Consider the following 20953-nt stretch of genomic DNA (forward strand, 5'->3'; position numbering starts at 1 on the left):
GCGCTCAGTTCAGAAGCCTGCATCTCTGATGGTATGGGGTTGCATGAGTGCGTGTGGCATGGGCAGCTTACACATCTGGAAAGGCACCATCAATGCTGAAAGGTATATCCAAGTTCTAGAACAACATATGCTCCCATCCAGACGTCGTCTCTTTCAGGAAGACCTTGCATTTTCCAACATGACAATGCCAGACCACATACTGCATCAAGTACAACATAATGGCTGTGTAGAAGAAGGATCCGGGTACTGAAATGGCCAGCCTGCAGTCCAGATCTTTCACCCATAGAAAACATTTGGTGCATCATAAAGAGGAAGATGTGACAAAGAAGACCTAAGACAGTTGAGCAACTAGAAGCCTGTATTAGACAAGAATGGGACAACATTCCTATTCCTAAACTTGAGCAACTTGTCTCCTCAGTCCCCAGACGTTTGCAGACTGTTATAAAAAGAAGAGGGGATGCCACACAGTGGGAAACATGGCCTTGTCCCAACTTTTTGGAGATGTGTTGATGCCATGAAATTTAAAATCAACTTATTTTTCCCTTAAAATGATACAAGGAACAACCAGTGTATTTCCGGTTTAACAACTGTCAGTCAGAAACTGCTGATGAAGAATTTGATGAAGATGAGGAAGACTGTGAATTCTCACATTCTGACATTCTCATTTCCTGAGAATGAATAAAAGTCAAAGCAGCTTGCCATAAAGTAGCACACTAAGAGGAAATCTGAAACATGATCCTGAAATTGTGTCCATATCTATCATCACACTTGCTTGTATTTTCCTCATTTATAAGTTTTTTTGGATAAATGCATCTGCTAAATTAACAAATGCAAAATACTATTTGATTACTGCAATTCTTTTCTTGCTATATATTTTTTCAAGGAATAATTATTGCTCAAATTAAGAGCAACATTTAAACAGTTTTTTATTGTAAGATACTGATAATATTATAATAAATAACAAATAGCCAAAACATGAATATTTATTGAAAAATAATGTGAATGTGCACAGTCACTAAGGGGCTGTTTAGGGCTGATTATTGTATTATTAAGCACTGCCACCTAGAGGCCATGCAGAAAATGCTGTGTATCATCCTCAAGGAAAATAAAATGAAACATTTATGACATAAAAAATTACTCTGCTCTATTATATATCTGTACTGATCATCCATTACATTTTTGTAGCCTTTGCTTCTGTTTGAAATCATACTACAGTTGACTGATATTATCACCGTTTCAAATTGACCATTGCATAAATAAATAAATAAATAAAAAAATCACACATGAACAGAAACAGACCTGTGCGTTCTAACAATGATAAAAGAGAGATGATGCTCTTCTGCTTCATTCACATTAAAACACAACAGAATATTTTGCAAGACATTGAAAATGGAATCATGTGGTATGGTATGGAAAAAGGTAACTTTCTCTGACACTTTGAGCTTAGTGGAGTTGCACAGGAATATGAGTATCTCTGCATCACAAGTGCACTGCTGTACCAACTGAGCAAAGCATTTTTGTTGCATCAGAAAAGAAAAAACGTATAAAGAGTTATGTATATAATGGAAATATTAAAATCAATTTGCTTGCACGTCATGCAGTATGAAAGAGTGCTTTGAGGTCGTAATATTGTGTGCAGGGAAAAGTTCTGCAAAAATTCTAACATTTTGCAGTGAGCCATGGGTTACAATAAGCAATAGAGCAAAAAATTTGGAGTCCTAAAAAAGGAATAACATGCCCATTATTTTTAAGAGTTTCTCCTAAATCAGCAAGTTAGGAGCTGCTTGTGAGTATGGCCCCAGGGCCCGTATTTATCAAGTTTCTCAAAGTGCTGAGAATTCATGAAATTGAATCCTACTTTCAAACTTAAGGTTAAAAGCAAGTTATCAGATTTCTTAAGCTAAAATCCCTCTTACTCTCCCAGTTATTTAAGACAGCTCGAGAGGTGTCACAAGTGTTAGGAGTTGCCAGTAGGGGCTTGTGATGGCACTGAGGAGACAGATGTGCGCACATCTTTCAGGGGAGTAAGAATGTTTTTGAAATGTTTGACGGCGAGCAGTTCATCTTTGTCAGTGCTGATTAATGTTGGGCTGAATTGTTTGACTAATTCAGCAAGCAGCAATCATCTGGCAAACAGGAGCAGTCTGCCCAAGTGCCTTCATTCCCACTGCATGTGGCCCAGATCATCATTCCATGTGCCAGATGTGGGCCGACACAAACACTCAAAGAATGAACTTTGTCCTTCACAAATATAGTACATACTTTTAGGGCATATTGTAAACAGGCGAATTTGGATCCAGCAATATTCAAAATAAGTACCTTAATTGAGTTCCGGATGCAGTTAATAATGTCTTCTGTTTCGCTCTCCTTCATTTCTACAGAAATGATCAAAGTTCACCAAAGTGTAAGGAGAAAGACAACAAATATTTGCATTCAATTCGGGGATCTAACTGAATAAAATGACATACATGATTAATAATATATTATTTAGAGCTTTATAAAACAGATGCAGACAGAAGGTAGATAACACGTGCATGTATTTATAAAGACCCACAGGTGGCGCTGTCGGCCAATGAATCCATTTGAAAAGAAAGACCAAAAAGCTGTATTAGCATATAATATCTGCACAACATTTGAAAGAAACTCGAAGTGCAACATTAGCATTACATTCATGTTTATTATTCGCTCATTATATCCAGAGGCATCAACACTAGCAACAGAACAAAAAGTACCAAAAGAGCGTTTTGGACTGTAAAATTGTTTTAAATGCTGCTTTTGTATAGGGATATTTACACAGTATAGAGTACAGCCAAAACACTTGCTCAAAAAGTCATAGGATAATTTCCACATTTTCAATCTTTGGCTTTGGTTTTTAGTTTTTGAGTACAACAGAACTGTTTTTACAAACTTGTTCACTTAAAGTTTATAAAAATGTAGGCTGTTTGACTTTTTTTCTCCATTAGGTTATATTATTTCAAGTGTGCATCCAGAAAGACCATTTGATGCATTTGATTTTTTGCTATCCGGAGTAAACTGAGAATTCTGTGTTGGTTATTCTGAATATTTTTGTAGTAAAACACAAGTAAAAAGAATAACTTTTAAAAAGTCTGACTTATGGAGGGTAATAAAACAGTAATGTCTTTCACAGCAGTGTTGTCGTACATCAATCTGTCTTTGTTTGGATTATTCTCAACTCATATGAGCCCCGCAATATCTACATTCTTAAATTTAATGGGGCTCTATGAAAGACTTTACATGTATTAATTATATTTTTATTGGCAACGTGTGGACTGCTTGTAACGAAACTTAAAAATGTCTATGAAAGCCTGAAGACTGGTTTTTATGTTAAGGAAAAATCAAAAGGACATGACGGTTACGCGCACTTCCAAGAGACTCTTTTCCGTTCAATCGCACATTAACAAATGAATGCTTATACAATGTTCAGGATAATGCTGAAAGAGCAATTCTGTACTGTAATGTAAATCTGTCTTGCATAGTCAGATATTGTCTATAGTCTCCAATATACTTTATAACCAAACTATCAAAACTGTGTAATTTTAACAGCAACATAGGGTCGGCCCAGATCTGGTCCGCCTGTAATCCACATGCACCAGATCTGGGCCGACCCTATGTTGGTGTCTGGGTCATCTGTCGACATGATGCCGGTGAATCTCAGAGCTGCTGCAAACATATCCACATCGTTATGATCAGATGATTTCTTAACGCTGTTTCAGGGCCTTGAATCACATTCAGTCGCGTGTGCACGAGTGCGAGCACGAGCAATAAGTTGCTGGCTGCAATTCACTTAACAGCCATTAGTGTCGCTAATAACAAGGGTTTCTGAATTCTTCATATAGCCCCTTTAAGGGAAAGAGGCATATTAGAAACAGTAAACATCCAGTAATGTGGCAGGTAATGGTGTTATGCTATAATATTTTAGTATGCATCTAATTAAAACATGGCCAGAGTCAAGTGCAATAACAATTCAATACAGTGTACAACATGCTTATTTTAAAAAACAACAACATACACCACCTGAGAAAAAGTTCAGATTCTCAGCTGAGGACTCGTCTCTTTCACGATTAGTCCCAGTTTGCATCATTAGTCCACAAAGTCCTCCATAGTCTCCAGCACGTGGAGCACGTCCTCATATGATGTGGACCGGTGGGTTAAACAGGTGCTGTCTGCTCCAGACCGGATCTTGCAGAAGCGGCCTGCAGAAGTGTGTGTCCCCCGCAGCGCCGTCGCAGTGTGCTTCTACAGGGCCGATGTGTGTGTTCATCAGGCAGTCAGTGGGAGGATTGAGGATCAGAGAGAACTGAGACGGATGGATGATCTGAGGATAGGGCTTCCCTTGATGAAGACACCTGTCACAAATACACACATTCATAGTAAAGTACGTAACCGCACCTTATTTTAAATGTGCTACTGTATTTCACATGCATAAATGAGACGGATGGATAAATGCATGGAGTTTTGATGTTGGCTTGACAAAGTGTTGCACTTTCTGAATGTATGAGTTCACACCAAGAATTATAACGATAATAACTATTATAATTATAAAACTATAATGATGTTTTGTTTTATCTCACGATTCAGACTTTTTTTTCTCAGAACTGCATGTTATAAAGTCCAAATTGCATGATATAAAGTCAGAATTGGGAGTTATAAAGTCAGAATTGTGTGATATAAAGTCAGAATTGCAAGTTGTAAAGTCAGAATTGTGTGATATAAAGTCAGAATTGCAAGTTGTAAAGTCAGAATTGTGTGATATAAAGTCAGAATTGCAAGTTGTAAAGTCGGAATTGTGTGATATAAAATCAGAATTGCAAGTTGTAAAGTCGGAATTGTGAGATATAAAGTCAGAATTGGGAGTTATAAAGTCAGAATTGTGTGATATAAAGTCAGAATTGCGTGATATAAAGTCAGAATTGTGAGTTAAAGTCAGAATTACATGATATAAAGTCAGAATTGAGTGATATAAAGTCAGAATTGTGAGTTAAAGTCAGAATTACATGATATAAAGTCAGAATTGCGTGATATAAAGTCAGAATTGGGAGTTATAGAGTCGGAATTGCGAGATAAAGTCAGAATTGCGAGTTAAAGTCAGAATTGCAAGTTGTAAAGTCGGAATTGCGAGTTATAAAGTCAGAATTGTGTGATATAAAGTCAGAATTGCAAGTTGTAAAGTCAGAATTGTGTGATATAAAATCAGAATTGCAAGTTGTAAAGTCGGAATTGTGTGATATAAAATCAGAATTGCAAGTTGTAAAGTTGAAATTGTGAGATATAAAGTCAGAATTGTGAGTTAAAGTCAGAATTGGGAGTTATAAAGTCAGAATTGTGTGATATAAAGTCAGAATTGCAAGTTGTAAAGTCAGAATTGTGTGATATAAAGTAAGAATTGCAAGTTGTAAAGTCAGAATTGTGTGATATAAAGTCAGAATTGCAAGTTGTAAAGTCGGAATTGTGTGATATAAAATCAGAATTGCAAGTTGTAAAGTCGGAATTGTGAGATATAAAGTCAGAATTGGGAGTTATAAAGTCAGAATTGTGTGATATAAAGTCAGAATTGCGTGATATAAAGTCAGAATTGTGAGTTAAAGTCAGAATTACATGATATAAAGTCAGAATTGCGTGATATAAAGTCAGAATTGGGAGTTATAGAGTCGGAATTGCGAGATAAAGTCAGAATTGCGAGTTAAAGTCAGAATTGCAAGTTGTAAAGTCGGAATTGCGAGTTATAAAGTCAGAATTGTGTGATATAAAGTCAGAATTGCAAGTTGTAAAGTCAGAATTGTGTGATATAAAATCAGAATTGCAAGTTGTAAAGTCGGAATTGTGTGATATAAAATCAGAATTGCAAGTTGTAAAGTCGGAATTGTGAGATATAAAGTCAGAATTGGGAGTTATAAAGTCAGAATTGTGTGATATAAAGTCAGAATTGCGTGATATAAAGTCAGAATTGTGAGTTAAAGTCAGAATTACATGATATAAAGTCAGAATTGAGTGATATAAAGTCAGAATTGTGAGTTAAAGTCAGAATTACATGATATAAAGTCAGAATTGCGTGATATAAAGTCAGAATTGGGAGTTATAGAGTCGGAATTGCGAGATAAAGTCAGAATTGCGAGTTAAAGTCAGAATTGCAAGTTGTAAAGTCGGAATTGCGAGTTATAAAGTCAGAATTGTGTGATATAAAGTCAGAATTGCAAGTTGTAAAGTCAGAATTGTGTGATATAAAATCAGAATTGCAAGTTGTAAAGTCGGAATTGTGTGATATAAAATCAGAATTGCAAGTTGTAAAGTTGAAATTGTGAGATATAAAGTCAGAATTGTGAGTTAAAGTCAGAATTGGGAGTTATAAAGTCAGAATTGTGTGATATAAAGTCAGAATTGCAAGTTGTAAAGTCAGAATTGTGTGATATAAAGTCAGAATTGCAAGTTGTAAAGTCAGAATTGTGTGATATAAAGTCAGAATTGCAAGTTGTAAAGTCGGAATTGTGTGATATAAAATCAGAATTGCAAGTTGTAAAGTCGGAATTGTGAGATATAAAGTCAGAATTGGGAGTTATAAAGTCAGAATTGTGTGATATAAAGTCAGAATTGCGTGATATAAAGTCAGAATTGTGAGTTAAAGTCAGAATTACATGATATAAAGTCAGAATTGCGTGATATAAAGTCAGAATTGGGAGTTATAGAGTCGGAATTGCGAGATAAAGTCAGAATTGCGAGTTAAAGTCAGAATTGCAAGTTGTAAAGTCGGAATTGCGAGTTATAAAGTCAGAATTGTGTGATATAAAGTCAGAATTGCAAGTTGTAAAGTCAGAATTGTGTGATATAAAGTCAGAATTGCAAGTTGTAAAGTCAGAATTGTGTGATATAAAGTCAGAATTGCAAGTTGTAAAGTCGGAATTGTGTGATATAAAATCAGAATTGCAAGTTGTAAAGTCGGAATTGTGAGATATAAAGTCAGAATTGGGAGTTATAAAGTCAGAATTGTGTGATATAAAGTCAGAATTGCGTGATATAAAGTCAGAATTGTGAGTTAAAGTCAGAATTACATGATATAAAGTCAGAATTGCGTGATATAAAGTCAGAATTGGGAGTTATAGAGTCGGAATTGCGAGATAAAGTCAGAATTGCGAGTTAAAGTCAGAATTGCAAGTTGTAAAGTCGGAATTGCGAGTTATAAAGTCAGAATTGTGTGATATAAAGTCAGAATTGCAAGTTGTAAAGTCAGAATTGTGTGATATAAAATCAGAATTGCAAGTTGTAAAGTTGAAATTGTGAGATATAAAGTCAGAATTGTGAGTTAAAGTCAGAATTGCGTGATATAAAGTCAGAATTGTGTGATAAAGTCAGAATTGTGAGATATAAAGTCAGAATTGTGAGATAAAGTCAGAATTGGGAGTTATAGAGTCGGAATTGCATGATACAAAGTCGGAATTGTGAGATAAAGTCAGAATTGCAAGTTGTAAAGTCGGAATTGCGAGTTATAAAGTCAGAATTGTGTGATAAAGTCAGAATTGTGTGATATAAAGTCAGAATTGCGAGATATAAAGTCAGAATTGTGTGATAAAGTCAGAATTGTGTGATATAAAGTCAGAATTGTGAGATAAAGTCAGAATTGTGAGATAAAGTCAGAATTGTGTGATAAAGTCAGAATTGTGTGATACAAAGTCGGAATTGTGAGATAAAGTCAGAATTGCAAGTTGTAAAGTCGGAATTGCGAGTTATAAAGTCAGAATTGTGTGATATAAAGTCCGAATTGCAAGTTGTAAACTCGGAATTGTGAGATATAAAGTCAGAATTGGGAGTTATAAAGTTGAAATTGTGAGATACAAATTCGGAATTGTGAGATAAAGTCAGAATTGCAAGTTGTAAAGTCGGAATTGCGAGTTATAAAGTCGGAATTGCAAGTTGTAAAGTCGGAATTGTGAGATGTAAAGTCGGAATTGCAAGTTGTTAAGTCGGAATTGTGAGATGTAAAGTCGGAATTGTGAGATGTAAAGTCGGAATTGCAAGTTGTAAAGTCAGAATTGTGAGTTATAAAGTCAGAAGTATCTTTTTATTTTTTATTCAGTGGAGGAAACAAGCTGCCATAATTCTTTTATATTCAGAAAGATTTTTCAAACTTCATCTTTAGTGTTACTGTAATAGTTACGTGTGAACAGGCCTTAACAGTAAGTCTCAGGTCAGGAGTTTGGTACAGTAACTGTATTTTAACTTTGTGATGAGCATGAAGTACCTGCAGGGAGTGCACGGGTCACCGCCGATGTAGAACTGGTTGTCTGTGGTTCTGTGTGTGTCTGTGTGCTGTGTGTAGTTGTTGTTGTTGTTGTTTGTGGTTTTGTGGTTGTGTAATGCCTCTCTCTGCAGCTCCACTCGCTCAACGTCAACGTCTACTGGTTGCCAAAACTCAGATGCCCCATTTTTTCTTGCCCTACACATGCACACAAGACACACACATCAGCGTCAGTGCTGCTGAACTCACTTCCTCTCACAGAGACGGCGCTTCCGTCTCTGCCTGACAATCATGTTGTGCTTTGGTTTTGCTGGTAACATCTGAAGACAGAACCTCTAAGTGACCTTTTATGACATTAATATTACATTATCTGCAAGTAGAGTTTTTTAAAACATAATTTTAAGATTTGAGGTACACTACACGTGTATAGCTGAGCACACTTCTTTTGCACAAGGGAATAAAGACGTGATGGTTTATAACAACACGAGACTGAAGAGCTCTGTGTATTTCCAGATTCTCTCACCTCTCCATCTTTCTCCTCTCCTCACGCTTCACGTGTTTCACCAGACAGGAAGTGATGAAGATGATGCTCATCAAGAGAATGATGGCGGCACTGATGAAGGACATGAGAAGAGCTAAACGAAAGCCCTCGTCCTCGAACCGAGACAAAGCTGCAAAACACACAGTGAGAGGGTGAAGGGAACAGATGCAAAACAGACACGATTCATTAGGAATTTACTTTGATGAGTTTTGAAAGCGTGTGACACTGTATATTTTCCACAGTATATTCAATTCACAGATCTGAACTTTTATATCACTGGTGGTTTGGAGTAAGAATGTTTGATGGTTTTCACAGAAATATGAACTTTTCAGCATTGATAATAATCATAAATGTTTCTTGAGCAGCAAATCATCATATTAGAATGATTTCTGAAGGATCATGTGACACTGAAGATGCTGAAAATTCAGCTTTGATCACAGAAATAAATGACAGTTTATAATATATTAAAATAGAAAACAGCTACTTTTCCTAATGCAAATCTATTATTATATCTTTAATATTTTTAATATTATAGTAAAATGAGAACAGTTTCATATTCATGTCATTACATTATAACTGTTAAAACACATTTGTGACGATAAGTTTGTCTAAATATCTTCACAAATTACTTAAAGTGAATCTTTAACAAACATTTTTACAGTTTCACATCTAAAAGGCAATAACTATAAAGATAATCATAACTATATTAGCATCCACACCAGCAGATTATATCATTCTGTTTATTGTGGTTATAGATGTGGTGTTAACTCTATTATATTTCTACTCTTTATGCAACAGTTCTTTCTGGTTCTCGAATCTGATATTCTAGTGATAACAGCACTCCTACCTTTTCACCGTTTGTATCACTCCGCTTAAAGCGACTAATGGTGGTTGAGCAAATCCACTGTGTTTTTTACAAATACTAGACTACTAAACTGTAGTTTTAAGAGTTTTTAGGCGAGAATGTAGTTGTTTAGACCTGAAATACCTGACTCGTATTTAATCAAATTTTATAATTTTATTTTAATGTTCTCAGAGATGCGAGCTCCAGGCTGTCAGCGGCCGTTCAGTGCTCGAGTACAGCTTCATCTCAGCCAGTGTTTGGATGATTTGCCACTGGATAAACATTTTGGGTACATAAAACGGGCAATCTTTGGTCTTAATAATCTATTACATGTTCCTGAGCAAATTAAATTGGGCTATGTTAAATTTAATAATTTAATATTTACGATATATTTAACTTACAGTACAAAAATGGTTTAATATCAGTGTTCTTGTAAGAGTCTTACGTCTGCACTCGGGTGTTCCTCCGCTCCAGCGGGTGTCGTTACTGCTCCACACGCAGGCCATCTGAGCGCCGCTGACCGCGCGGTGTCGGCTCGGGCACTGCAGGCTCATCACGCTGCCCACGCTCGTGCCGTCGCCGGACACCAGCTTCAGAGTCCCGATGACCGGAGACAGCGGCGGGGCGCACTGACCTGTGCGGAGCAATCAGACCAAACCTAATTCATGAGCTAAGAGCAAAGATGTACCTCAACCAAAATGCCACAGATTCATTTATGTGTGCGAAATCTCATGTTTCTCTGCTGCGCCCCACAAAGTTGTTTAAGTGTTCATCTGTAAACGCCTACAGAACTGTACACCAGATCTCTCCCACACTGCTTTGTTTTGTTTTTGTGCAGGTGAGAAGTGAAACTCTAATGAGGGTGTGCCTGTTAAATTTCACACTCATACTGTAAATCGGTGTCAAACAAATAACATGAACCAAATACGATTTTAGGTTAAATTTTAAGTATTTACTCCAGTGAATATTTCTCAGAATACAATAGGTTTATTAAATAAACATTAATTTAATAAAGACCTCATCCAGGGTTGCGTTAAATATGTTGTTTGACAGAATAGAAAAAGGTAGTGAGAGACAGAAGTATGTTTAGTTCTGTAGTTTAACTCGACATGACAATTGTTCAGCTGAAATCTGTAGACAAAACAGTTCAGTTTTGAAAATTACATGATCTAGTAGTCTTCCTTTATACAAGACTATAGTCTATCCATCACAGCCTCGTTTTCATTCGCATAAAGTTCAATATGGCATCTGCGCTGACTGTCATTAAGGTCTATTATTGGCTTTTGAGCAAAAACAAACAGACAAAAAAAACATGAAATTAAATGAAACATCGTTATTTCAGTCATGTGGAGCAGGAGAAAATTTCTTCCTTTAAAAGGATGTTTGATTATGATTTCACTTTTTTAGCTTTAGTTAGTGTGTAATGTTGCTGTTTGATCATAAACAACATCTGCAAAGTTACGACGCTCAAAGTTCAATGCAAAGGGAGATATTTACTTTTATAGACGGCTGGCTACAACGAGCTTCTTCCCGGGTTAGTGACATCACAAACCCCAAAGTTTACATAAACCCCGCCCCCGAGAACACACAACAAAAGGGGGCGGGGCCATGTTGGGCTGCTTTAGAGAAGAGGAAGAGTTGTTGTAGTCGAGTGTTGTTGTCATGCCGTCATTTAACGCCGGACTGCTTCACAAACGAGGGTCAATTCAACACAAAAGATGAACATGACGACACATGCTAGTGGATGAGTTGATCAACTCCACAGCAACTACATCAATTTATCCACTAACCATTCAGAAACGTCTAAAAGTTGTAACTTCTTCCTGAGTCTCTCCATCAGTGTCGACTCCGGTTTGAACAATGTAAGGCTGAACACTTTCCTCATTTTGTCTGCGTGAGATTCTCCAGCTTTGTTGTTGTTGAGCTGTTAAAGCTCCGCCCTCTTCTGGAAAGGGGGCGGGAGCAGCAGCTCATTTGCATTTAAAGGGACACACACAAAAACGGCGTGTTTTTGCTCACACTCAAATAGGGGCAAATTTAACAAGCTATAATAAATGATCTGTGGGGGATTTTGAGCTGAAACTTCACAGACACATTCTGGAGACACCAGAGACTTATATTACATCTTGTGGAAGGAGCGTTATAGGTCCCCTTTAAACTTGCTCAAGCTTGACGGACAAGTTTTAAATAAACAAATTAAAATGTTAGTTTGTCAGTAGTTGCCGTATCATGTCACATATGACCAGGTTTGCCACTTGCCTTTCGTGTGACAAAATGTCACTTAAACATTTTTCATGACTGGAAATGTAAAGAAAGCGCACATAATCTCAGATTTTTAAAGGTATTGGTGATTTTATGAGGGGCAGAGAGACACCGGAACAGAAAAATACAGTATAAATAAAATAAGCTTTAGCCAGCAGAATCTAATTAATAACATATAGCATAGAAACACATTGCCTGTGTTTATTTTAACTGCATGCAGCTGGTTTTCAATGAACAATTACTCAATTTTTTCACACTTGGAATAGGCCTATAGTTTCAAACAGACTACTTTTATGGTACATTATATGTAGTTTTTTTTATGTTTTATCACCATGAATTGTCCTTTTATGGAAAGAGCAAGAAAATGTTCCACTGACACAACAGCAGAATATACTACAGGATTAGCTCGACATGAGTAAACCTCACATAGAAACAACAGAAAACACAAGATGAAGAAAGACAGGAAAATGGAGCGCGTTTCCGATCAGAGAACTGCTGTCATTTACAAAAGACGCGTTTCCTGCTCTCTCTCTCTCTCACACACACACACACACACACACACACACACACCCATCCTGGCTACTGTTAATACACATGAAAAACTCTGTCACACACACACTTCGTCAAAAACCCGCTATGTTGTAGTAGCAAATATATGATTATTAATAGAAAAATTGGTTACACTTCATTTCAAGGTGTCTCTTATGCACAAATAAGTACTGACTAACAACATGTAGGCTACTGAGTGGTACATGTGTAACGAACACTGTCAAATAAAGTGTCAGCGAGCAATCTTGTTTGATAAAACACCTCAAATCTCTAAGCAAATAACATTTCCAGAGCTCACATGTTGGTGTGAGGAGGATGAATGTACCTGTGCGGTTCTGAGCGCTGCTCCAGTCTCCCATCACTGACTCTGATGCGCGGATCACGGATGCCATTCAAACTGTTGCACGAACGCTTCCACCGCACTCCACACAGCCGGAGGACCCGCGCATGCGCAGAGCAAGCCACACACAGACAGACAGACAGACAGACAGTGCTGCTCAGTCTGGAGCGAGTATTTAGGATTTATGATGAGGACACACTGTCTCACAGCTTTAACTCCAGATGACAGTCTATGAACTGGTCAAGGATTCACCATAGCCTAGTTCTTTTCTCTCAACATATAGAATTAAGAAAAAATAACAAGAGAATAAGATATCAGAGGGTTTCATTATAGTTTAAGGGGCCCCATAGTGTGAGGGACCCCATTCTAACATTTAAAAAGCATATATATTTCATTAACACAGAAAAATGAATTAATTGAGTAATAATAAATAATTGAGTTTTAAAAAAAATATTTTTTCTACTCATGGTAATCTACTGTTAAATATATTTATTTATTTGTTTCTTTAATTTACTTTTCATATAATTAAATTTTTTTATATTAATCAAAATGTGTATTTATTTATTTATTTTTACATTTTTTCATCTATTTAATAGATCAATATTTAGTCTAATAAATAACAAAATTTTATTTTAATCACATTTATATTTATTTTAATCTAATTTTATTATTACTTATTTATTTTAATCTTTTTATTTATTTGTTTTACTTTTTCACTAGACTTTTTAAAGAAACATGTCACACTTGTAGCCTAATTTAGTTTAGGGTTAGAGCTTCATCTCGTGCATGACATGCTTATCTAAAATAGCAGCGCTCGAGTTAAAAGAAGTGCAGCTTTTGTGCTTTTTTCGTTCTGTGGGCCTACTGTCCTGCGTCACAGCAAACACTTTGGTCAAAGTCCCTCTCAGACGAGTCATTTGGCCTTCCACCAACAAGCTCTTCTGTACTGTAACCTAATGTTTAAACACCTCTGTGGAACAACAGATATATTCTGAGTAATAGGAAATCATTGTTTTTCGGTATTTGGATGGAAAAAGGTATATGGGCAGTTAGTCATTTGATGGATAATTTTAGTAATTTGCTATATTACAGTGACTTCTGTGATAAATTTAGTTTTAAGTGCCCAATCAGAGAATACAATAGAGTGATAAAGGCCATCCCAGCACCCCTGAAAACAATGATTCAGCAGTTTGTAAAATACTCTCAATCAGAAATGAGATCACTTTGTATCGAAGGTATTAATTTAAATAGCAAACAGTTTATTAGAAATGTCTTATCTAAACAGTATTATCCTAATCAGTTGAAAAGAAAATATGTTCGGCAAGACTTCAGTGGGGAAGAAGCGAAAAAATAAATAAATAAGGAAATTATATTTATCAATTCTTCCCAAGGCCAAAGAAGTGACATTCATTTATTCATCCAACTCCTTTTACATTAGAGATTTAATTGGGAAAATAATTCATGTGGATTTTATGAGAAAGATGGTAGAACATCTTTCAGTGTGAATTTGTAAATGAATTTTGGCTTTCATTTCAAAATCAGATGCAATCTAAAGTTGATACATCCTTTGAATATGACCTCAATTAAAGTTGGAGTGTTTATAAATGATAAAAATATAGAATTTTTGATAACCTGAAAAACACTTTATCCACAGATGTAAGTATTTGAAGGTCAAACCCCATTTCACTGGATGGAAGAATGATTTGAAGTTATTTGCAAAATCCCTTCAGTGTATGATGGACAGAAATGCCCTGAAACTTCTTTTTTGTTTGTTTTTTCTGTTTTTCTTTAAATGCTGTATCAACACGAAAAAATGATTTATGATTTATTGTTAAATATGTCCTAAATGTTTGTATTTGAATAATGTCTTGAATTTTTTTTTTTTTTTTAACTCGGCGGCCATCTTTGAAACGCAGCTGTTTCTCTTTGAATGGGGAAACATCAAATTCTCCAAGGCTGTTCACCAAGCTGTTAAAATTCATATCACCATTGAAATATGATAACAACTGTGTCAGAAATTTAGTTTCTAAATGCTCAAATCATGACCAAAAAAATTTTTTTCAGGCGGGACCAAACAATGCGCATGTGCAGTCATACGCGCGCGTCTCAGAACACTGTTTCTATAGCAACCGGAGATTCTAACGGCAGCTGCAGTGACGCGTGACTTTATCAATCAGCGATTGGCTCTTTTATTTAGAAGGCGGGAGTTATTCTGCCATATTACAATCTTCCTGTAAGTTCGTGTTTATGAGGTGGATAGTCGTGTTTTCGACGGCAGGTTCGTTTAAGTCACTTTCGTTGGAGTAAAATGGCGGTGCACCTTCTCTAAAGTACACAAAATACAGCACTTTTACTCAGAGAAAATGAAGAACAAAGAATTTGCATAAGTTGTGTTTTGCTTTTTTATGTTTTTAGTTAATTTATGAATCTAATGTAAACTTTATCATTACATGTTGTTATATTATAATGCTACCATATTTTGAGCAGGCATTTAGCTTAATTCGTTGTAAAAAGAAAAGCCGGACTATGTCACTGCTAATGGTGCTTTCAAGTCCTCCTGGGAAGTTCGTATTTACGAGGTGGGAAGTCGTGTGTACGACGGTAGGTGCGTTCAAGTCACTTTCGTCGGAGTATGATGGCGGTGTGCCTTCTCTAAATTAATTACACAAAATAACAACACTTCTGCTTCTAGAAAATGTAGAGCAAAGAATGTGCATTAGTTGTATGTTGCTTTTTTATGTTTTTTAATTAATTTATGAAGCCATTGTAAATTTTATTGTTACATATTACATTTTTACATTGTGATGCTATCGAATTTTTGCTGGGAATCAGCTTACTTCGATGTAAATAGAAAAGCCTGACAATGTTACTGCTAAATACCTGTAAGTATTGTGGTATTTCACTATGTTTCTGACTGACATGCCCCCAACTCGTACAGATTAGCTTAAAGAAAATTACGAGCTTCCCACTGGTATTTACAACATTGTGGTGGCGTTCATGTCGGTTCTGCTCGTAAATACGCTCTTTCCGACATGACTTGAACGCACCATAAACCTATAAGTCTTGTTGTTTTCCGCCATGTTTCTCACTGACACGCCCCCAACTCGTAGTTACGACATTGGTGGCATTATGGTGCGTTCAAGTCTTCCTGGGAAGTTCGTATTTACGAGGTGGGAAATCGTGTGTACGACGGTAGGTGCGTTCAAGTCACTTTCGTCGGAGTATGATGGCGGTGTGCCTTCTCTAAATTAATTACACAAAATTACAACACTTCTGCTTCTAGAAAATGTAGAGCAAATAATGTACATTAGTTGTATGTTGCTTTTTTATGTTTTTTAATTAATTTATGAAGCTGTTGTAAACTTTATTGTTGCATATTACATTTTTATACTGTGATGCTATTGTATTTTTTGCTGGGAATCAGCTTACTTTGTTGTAAATAGAAAAGCCTGACAATTCACTGCTAAATACCTGTAATATTGTGGTATTTCGCCATGTTTCTGACTGACACGCCCCCAACTCGTACAGATCGGAGCTTAAAGAAAATTACGAGCTTCCCACTGGTATTTACGACATTGTGGTGGCGTTCATGTCAGTTCTGCTCGTAAATACGATCTTTCCAAAATGACTCGAATGCACTATTTCTTCATTATGTGTGCCATGTGTCTGTAGTCTTTGGCCCTGCCCAGCCCTTGAAATGAGTAGGATGTTTAAGCACTGGCCTAAAGTTAAGAGATTTTGCTTGTCAGATTACGTTATGTTAAAGTAGGCTACAGATTGAAGAGTTATCAGGCCTCGTCTCCATGAGCTCATGACTTGTTGATGTTGTCTTACAAGAAAAATGGGTTTCAAGAAGTGAAAGTTAAACTAGGGTTTGAGTGAATGTTACTAGATCTAAGAGCATCCTGAGACCAGATGTAGAGGCTCAGAAACAAGAAAGAGGAAGTACTGAAGGTCAGGTGACACACCGAGAGCTTAACAGGAAGACCAATGAGATGTGATGACAACTCAACCAAAACCACTGGAAATCAAGCCTGCAGGGTTAGCAAAAACAGCTGCTAGTACCGTGTATGCAGAGAAACACCAGAGGCCGTTCTTTTAATGGATGTCAATGGAGGAGAGGCTTCACTACGCTGAATAAACCGCTTTTGTGAGGAAATAGCTTTAATGAATCGACAGTCCATCTGCTAACCTAAACATGTTTGCTCGTACACGTTAGTTTTTGACTGATCCATTTTACAAAGAAAAACATGCTTTTTTATAAGTCAACTGTGCGAGAGCTGTGATTCAGTTTACGGCACTTCTCATTAGCCATGTTTCCATCCAAAGTTGCGAATTTAACTTGTGTGCAAATTTGGAATATCACATAAAACATTTGCATTTGTGAATTCGGTAAGCAAACCAAGTAGATCGATTTAATGTTTGTTATTTTAATTCTATAACGTCGTTTCAATCTGAAAATTAACATGGTTTCAACGTTAGGTGAGCAAACCAATCGCGTTGATTTTCAGTTTTGAATGGCATGTCTGATTCATTACCCTGATGAGCAAAACTATGCTGGATCAACATCAGAGATCAATGTTTCGATGCGATGGTTTCTACGCTGATTCTATATCAGTTTGCTCTAGAGCTACAACAATAAATAAAGGCATCGCCAATCGAGAAATGATTCTGGATCAATTCTGTGCTTTTCTGAATGCATCACGATTCTCTCTCTCGAATCGATTCTGAGCTTAGTTTTCAACAGCACATTAGAAACAGACATACTCTCTTTGCTTCCAATTCCTTACACATCAATTGAACCTTCTCTAAAATAATCATTCATAAAGTTCGAAAAGGTTGAAGTGAATTACAGGGGTGTTTGCAGTGGTCTGTTTACATTAATCTCACGTCACAAAAGCATTCTGAGGTGCAAGTACATTCTCAGACTCAGCCGAACGCACGAGCACTCTTCTTCATGAGCATTTGAGTATGTGGATAAAACTAGCCTAGAGCGCCCTCTGCTGTTAAAAACTAATCTCTGAATCGATTCGAAAGAGAATTGGTATGCGTTCGGAAAATCTCAGAAGCGATCCACAAATCGAGATGCATCGATTTATTGTGCAACGGAAAGACTGATGCTTTTGCATAGTTTGTGTTTGCTGTTTAATAATCACTTGAAACTTTGGAAACTGCAGCTCCAGTAGTAAGACGGAAATATTTATCTTGAACTCTGTCTGTATAAACCTTAATTAAACTATTTAATAATCAGTTATAAAGGAATGTATACCTGTGATATTACGCTGTACCCACATTGGACCAGCGGTTTGGAAAATGGATGGATGGATGATTCAGCTGCGGCGCCATCCTCTGGTCAGACGCGGGAATTCATTCAGTGCGCGGCTCTCATAGTGCATTATGGGTATTCTCTAGTCGTTGAGCGTACATCAGTTGTACACTCGTTATTATGGTGCATTGTGGGATTGAAAGAGTCCACTGTGATTTTGGACACCTCTACAAATGGATGTATTTAAGAGTTTTTTGAACACAGCCATTCATTTCTATGGTGTCCGCAAACTGATTGACTGTCGCAGGACTCTGAACGAAATTCGATGATGTCGATGCTGTAATGTGATTAGTTATCAAGGCATACGTGATCCAAGTTAACCATTACACTTTCTCCAATGGTAGAGCCACGGACCCTCGTATCTCCTAATAACTACTAGCTGTACACCTCGGTAGAGGTAGTTGTGATGAAACATGGGTTTAACTGGTCTAAACCAGTCATCTTCCAGTCTCTTGACTACCTTTTACAGGTACAACCACCTGAGTTTGTTGCTGGTCCAAGATGATTTACCAGCATTGGGGGTGTGACAGTGAGAAAATGTTAACACCGGTTAACCGACACGTGACAACACCGGTAATACACCAGGGGCGGGTCGGGGTTTCCCTCTTTTGCACCTCACTTTAAATTGCTAATTCAAAAGCGAATGTAAAATGTGCGCAGCCATTCATAACAGTGCAGAGCAGAGCGAGCGTTTTCAGTTCATTCCTATGGAAGTTGAGCATCAATAGGAGTGAACTGAAAACACTCCGTCCAGTGAACACACACCGTCACGAATGCCTGTGCGAATTTTACTTTCGCTTTCAAATTAGCACCAATTCAAGGGCAGCAATTGCTTGAATGGTTGGTGGATTGTTATTCTTAATGAAAAACACAACTAATCCTTTGCAGGTTCCCTATCAGCACTGGGTTTAAATCCAAAATACTGACAAATAGGTGCTTTTACATTTCGCTTTGAAACCAAATCTTCCATGGTCTTGTCAGTCAGCTCCTCACTCAATCCTCCTGCTGCTGATCTGTGCTGAAACTCTCGTTCGGCTCACGCTGCATTGAGCAGACACGTTCAATTATTAATTGTGTTTTTAAACTGAAATAAATGATTTTTATTATTATAAATATCTAAATGACGGAGGGGGGCGGTGCCGCGGTGGGCAAGTGATGATACCATGCTGCGGATGAACACCGGTAACACTGACTATTGCGGCAAGCCTAACCAGTTTATCATACGCTTCTCATACATTTTGCGAAAATGGTCATATAAAAATCACCATCTAAGAGGCCATTTACACAACATTTATATCAACTAAAAGCGGAAAGCTTTATGCATTTGGATGGTGCTTTGAAAGGGCCTGACTTTTCAAACTTTTGGAAACTGGTTGCATAGTTCATGTGTAAACTACAAACATGTGAATTTGTGAAAAAGGGTGACATCGCCATCTACTGTCCTGACAGCAGAATGCAGTGTTTTTAGGCATTTCATGGATACCTGAGAACGGGGATCAAATTGACAACGTTGTCATCTGTACACAGAAAATGCAAAGGAAAAATGACCCTGAAATCCCTGTTAAACTCTACCGAAAGATTTTGTCATAAAAGTGATGAAATAGAGAAACGCAGTTTCAACACATCACAGCATACGCTTTCACAATCCATCCATAAATATCACTGAATAAGACTCTGCAAACAGGAAGTCAGTACCACCCTATTCCAAGAACATCTTTGTCTCAATCACACCTTTCATATTTACAAGAATATTTCGTCTCTCGTGAAGAAGAAATGTATCCATTTGTTGTGGGGAAGCACGCCAAAGTTAAAATAATGCACATTGATTTCTGTGAAGATAAAGTCTCACATAAACACCAGTGACCAGATACTCTTTTATTAATTGATATGCTATAAGACAGCTTTTGTACACATAAAATGCTTTTTATAATACTGGTTCTGTTTCAAGGGTTCAAACTCTATTAAAAGGGAAGCAGGTGACCATGATCCACCTGTGTTCAGCGTACAGAACGTCTGCTGCGCTCGTGGTACTGCGCCTGGAGAACAGGGAAGTGTGCCGTCTGCGAAAGAGCATGAAGAGGAAGGTGACGCGGGAGAAGAGCGGCTTTGTGCTCGTTCTTGAACCTGTTTCTCTCAGCCAAACCTTTACCTTCACAGTCACATGACAGTTTGTGTCCAGTAGTCCAGTGTAATATTCAGTGGCCTGCCACAGGTTTCTGCATTAAACTGTAAAACTGGGCATCGTGAAGCAGGAGAAAACTGAACAGTGACTTAATGCTTTATCTAATAACATATCTGAAAGGCAACAAATGAAAAAGAAAAAAATAAACCAACATTTCATAGACAGAAGAAAGGATCAGTGCATCGACAAACAGCCGTGAACCGCACGTGTGCGAGCGCTGGAGAAAGAGCCGTGATCCCGTGAAGGAGGGCCAAAATCATCTTCAAAAGAAAGATTAAAAAAGTGCTGAGGGTAAAGTGATTTCAAGTAACAGGAGTTCTTTATAAAAGGGGACGGACCAAAGGCGAGGGAAAGCGCCCTATTGGCTGGCATCTTGTTGGCTCCTCCCTTTACAGCATGTGACAGGAGCTCTGTCCAATCCAGGATTGAGAATCTGAATGCACACTTGACCGTTACTTCTTCTCGTGTCACAGCCGGAGAGTCCTGAGAATGAAAACACACAGTGCTGAAGATACAGCGGAAGTCTTTACAGAAATCCTCTTATTTCACTCCAAAATATAACAAAAAAATAATGGACCATTACAACTTTTCTCATTATTTTCATGACAGTTGCAATAAAGTCTGTAATCTGTAGTGTCTAGATGTTGAGGTTTGATGTGTG

General features: G+C 37.2%; 3 protein-coding genes across 4 annotated transcripts in view; all 3 read right to left on the bottom strand.

Moving 5' to 3' along the window:
- Positions 1-4098, bottom strand: part of LOC137027392 (serine/threonine-protein kinase WNK2-like) — an 88400-nt gene extending 84302 nt beyond the window's left edge. For both annotated transcript variants that reach the window (XM_067395544.1, XM_067395543.1), the window contains exons 1-2: positions 4036-4098; positions 2320-2375 (exon numbers count right to left, since the gene is read on the bottom strand). The gene's annotated coding sequence lies outside the window, so the exon portion shown is untranslated. The remainder of the gene's footprint in view (positions 1-2319; positions 2376-4035) is intronic.
- Positions 3622-12911, bottom strand: LOC137027400 (sushi domain-containing protein 3). The gene is made up of 5 exons (XM_067395564.1): positions 12770-12911; positions 10079-10267; positions 8772-8919; positions 8252-8446; positions 3622-4367 (listed from the first exon to the last, which is right to left on the bottom strand). Exons 1-5 carry the CDS (start codon positions 12834-12836, stop codon positions 4148-4150), a joined length of 819 nt encoding a protein of 272 aa, XP_067251665.1. The 5' UTR covers positions 12837-12911; the 3' UTR covers positions 3622-4147.
- Positions 12912-19936: 7025 nt separating this feature from the next.
- The window catches only part of fgd (faciogenital dysplasia), a 50211-nt gene continuing 49194 nt past the window's right edge, over positions 19937-20953 (bottom strand). Inside the window, 1 exon segment of the mRNA XM_067395565.1 lies at positions 19937-20775. Coding sequence (XP_067251666.1) covers positions 20467-20775 — 309 coding nt within the window. The 3' untranslated portion in view covers positions 19937-20466.

This window comes from Chanodichthys erythropterus, chromosome 9, assembly GCF_024489055.1.
Source record: "Chanodichthys erythropterus isolate Z2021 chromosome 9, ASM2448905v1, whole genome shotgun sequence".
Lineage (NCBI taxonomy): Eukaryota > Metazoa > Chordata > Actinopteri > Cypriniformes > Xenocyprididae > Chanodichthys > Chanodichthys erythropterus.

What these genes read in the sequence shown, in the direction of transcription:
- LOC137027400 (XM_067395564.1), bottom strand. Translation starts at nt 12,836, where the DNA reads ATGGCATCCGTGATCCGCGCATCAGAGTCAGTGATGGGAGACTGGAGC. An exon ending in AGGAACACCCGAGTGCAGAC is followed by an intron (nt 8,920 to 10,078) that starts GTAAGACTCTTA and finishes TGTGTTTTGCAG; the next exon opens with CTTTGTCTCGGTTCGAGGAC. An exon ending in GACCCGTGCACTCCCTGCAG is followed by an intron (nt 4,368 to 8,251) that starts GTACTTCATGCT and finishes TATTTGTGACAG; the next exon opens with GTGTCTTCATCAAGGGAAGC.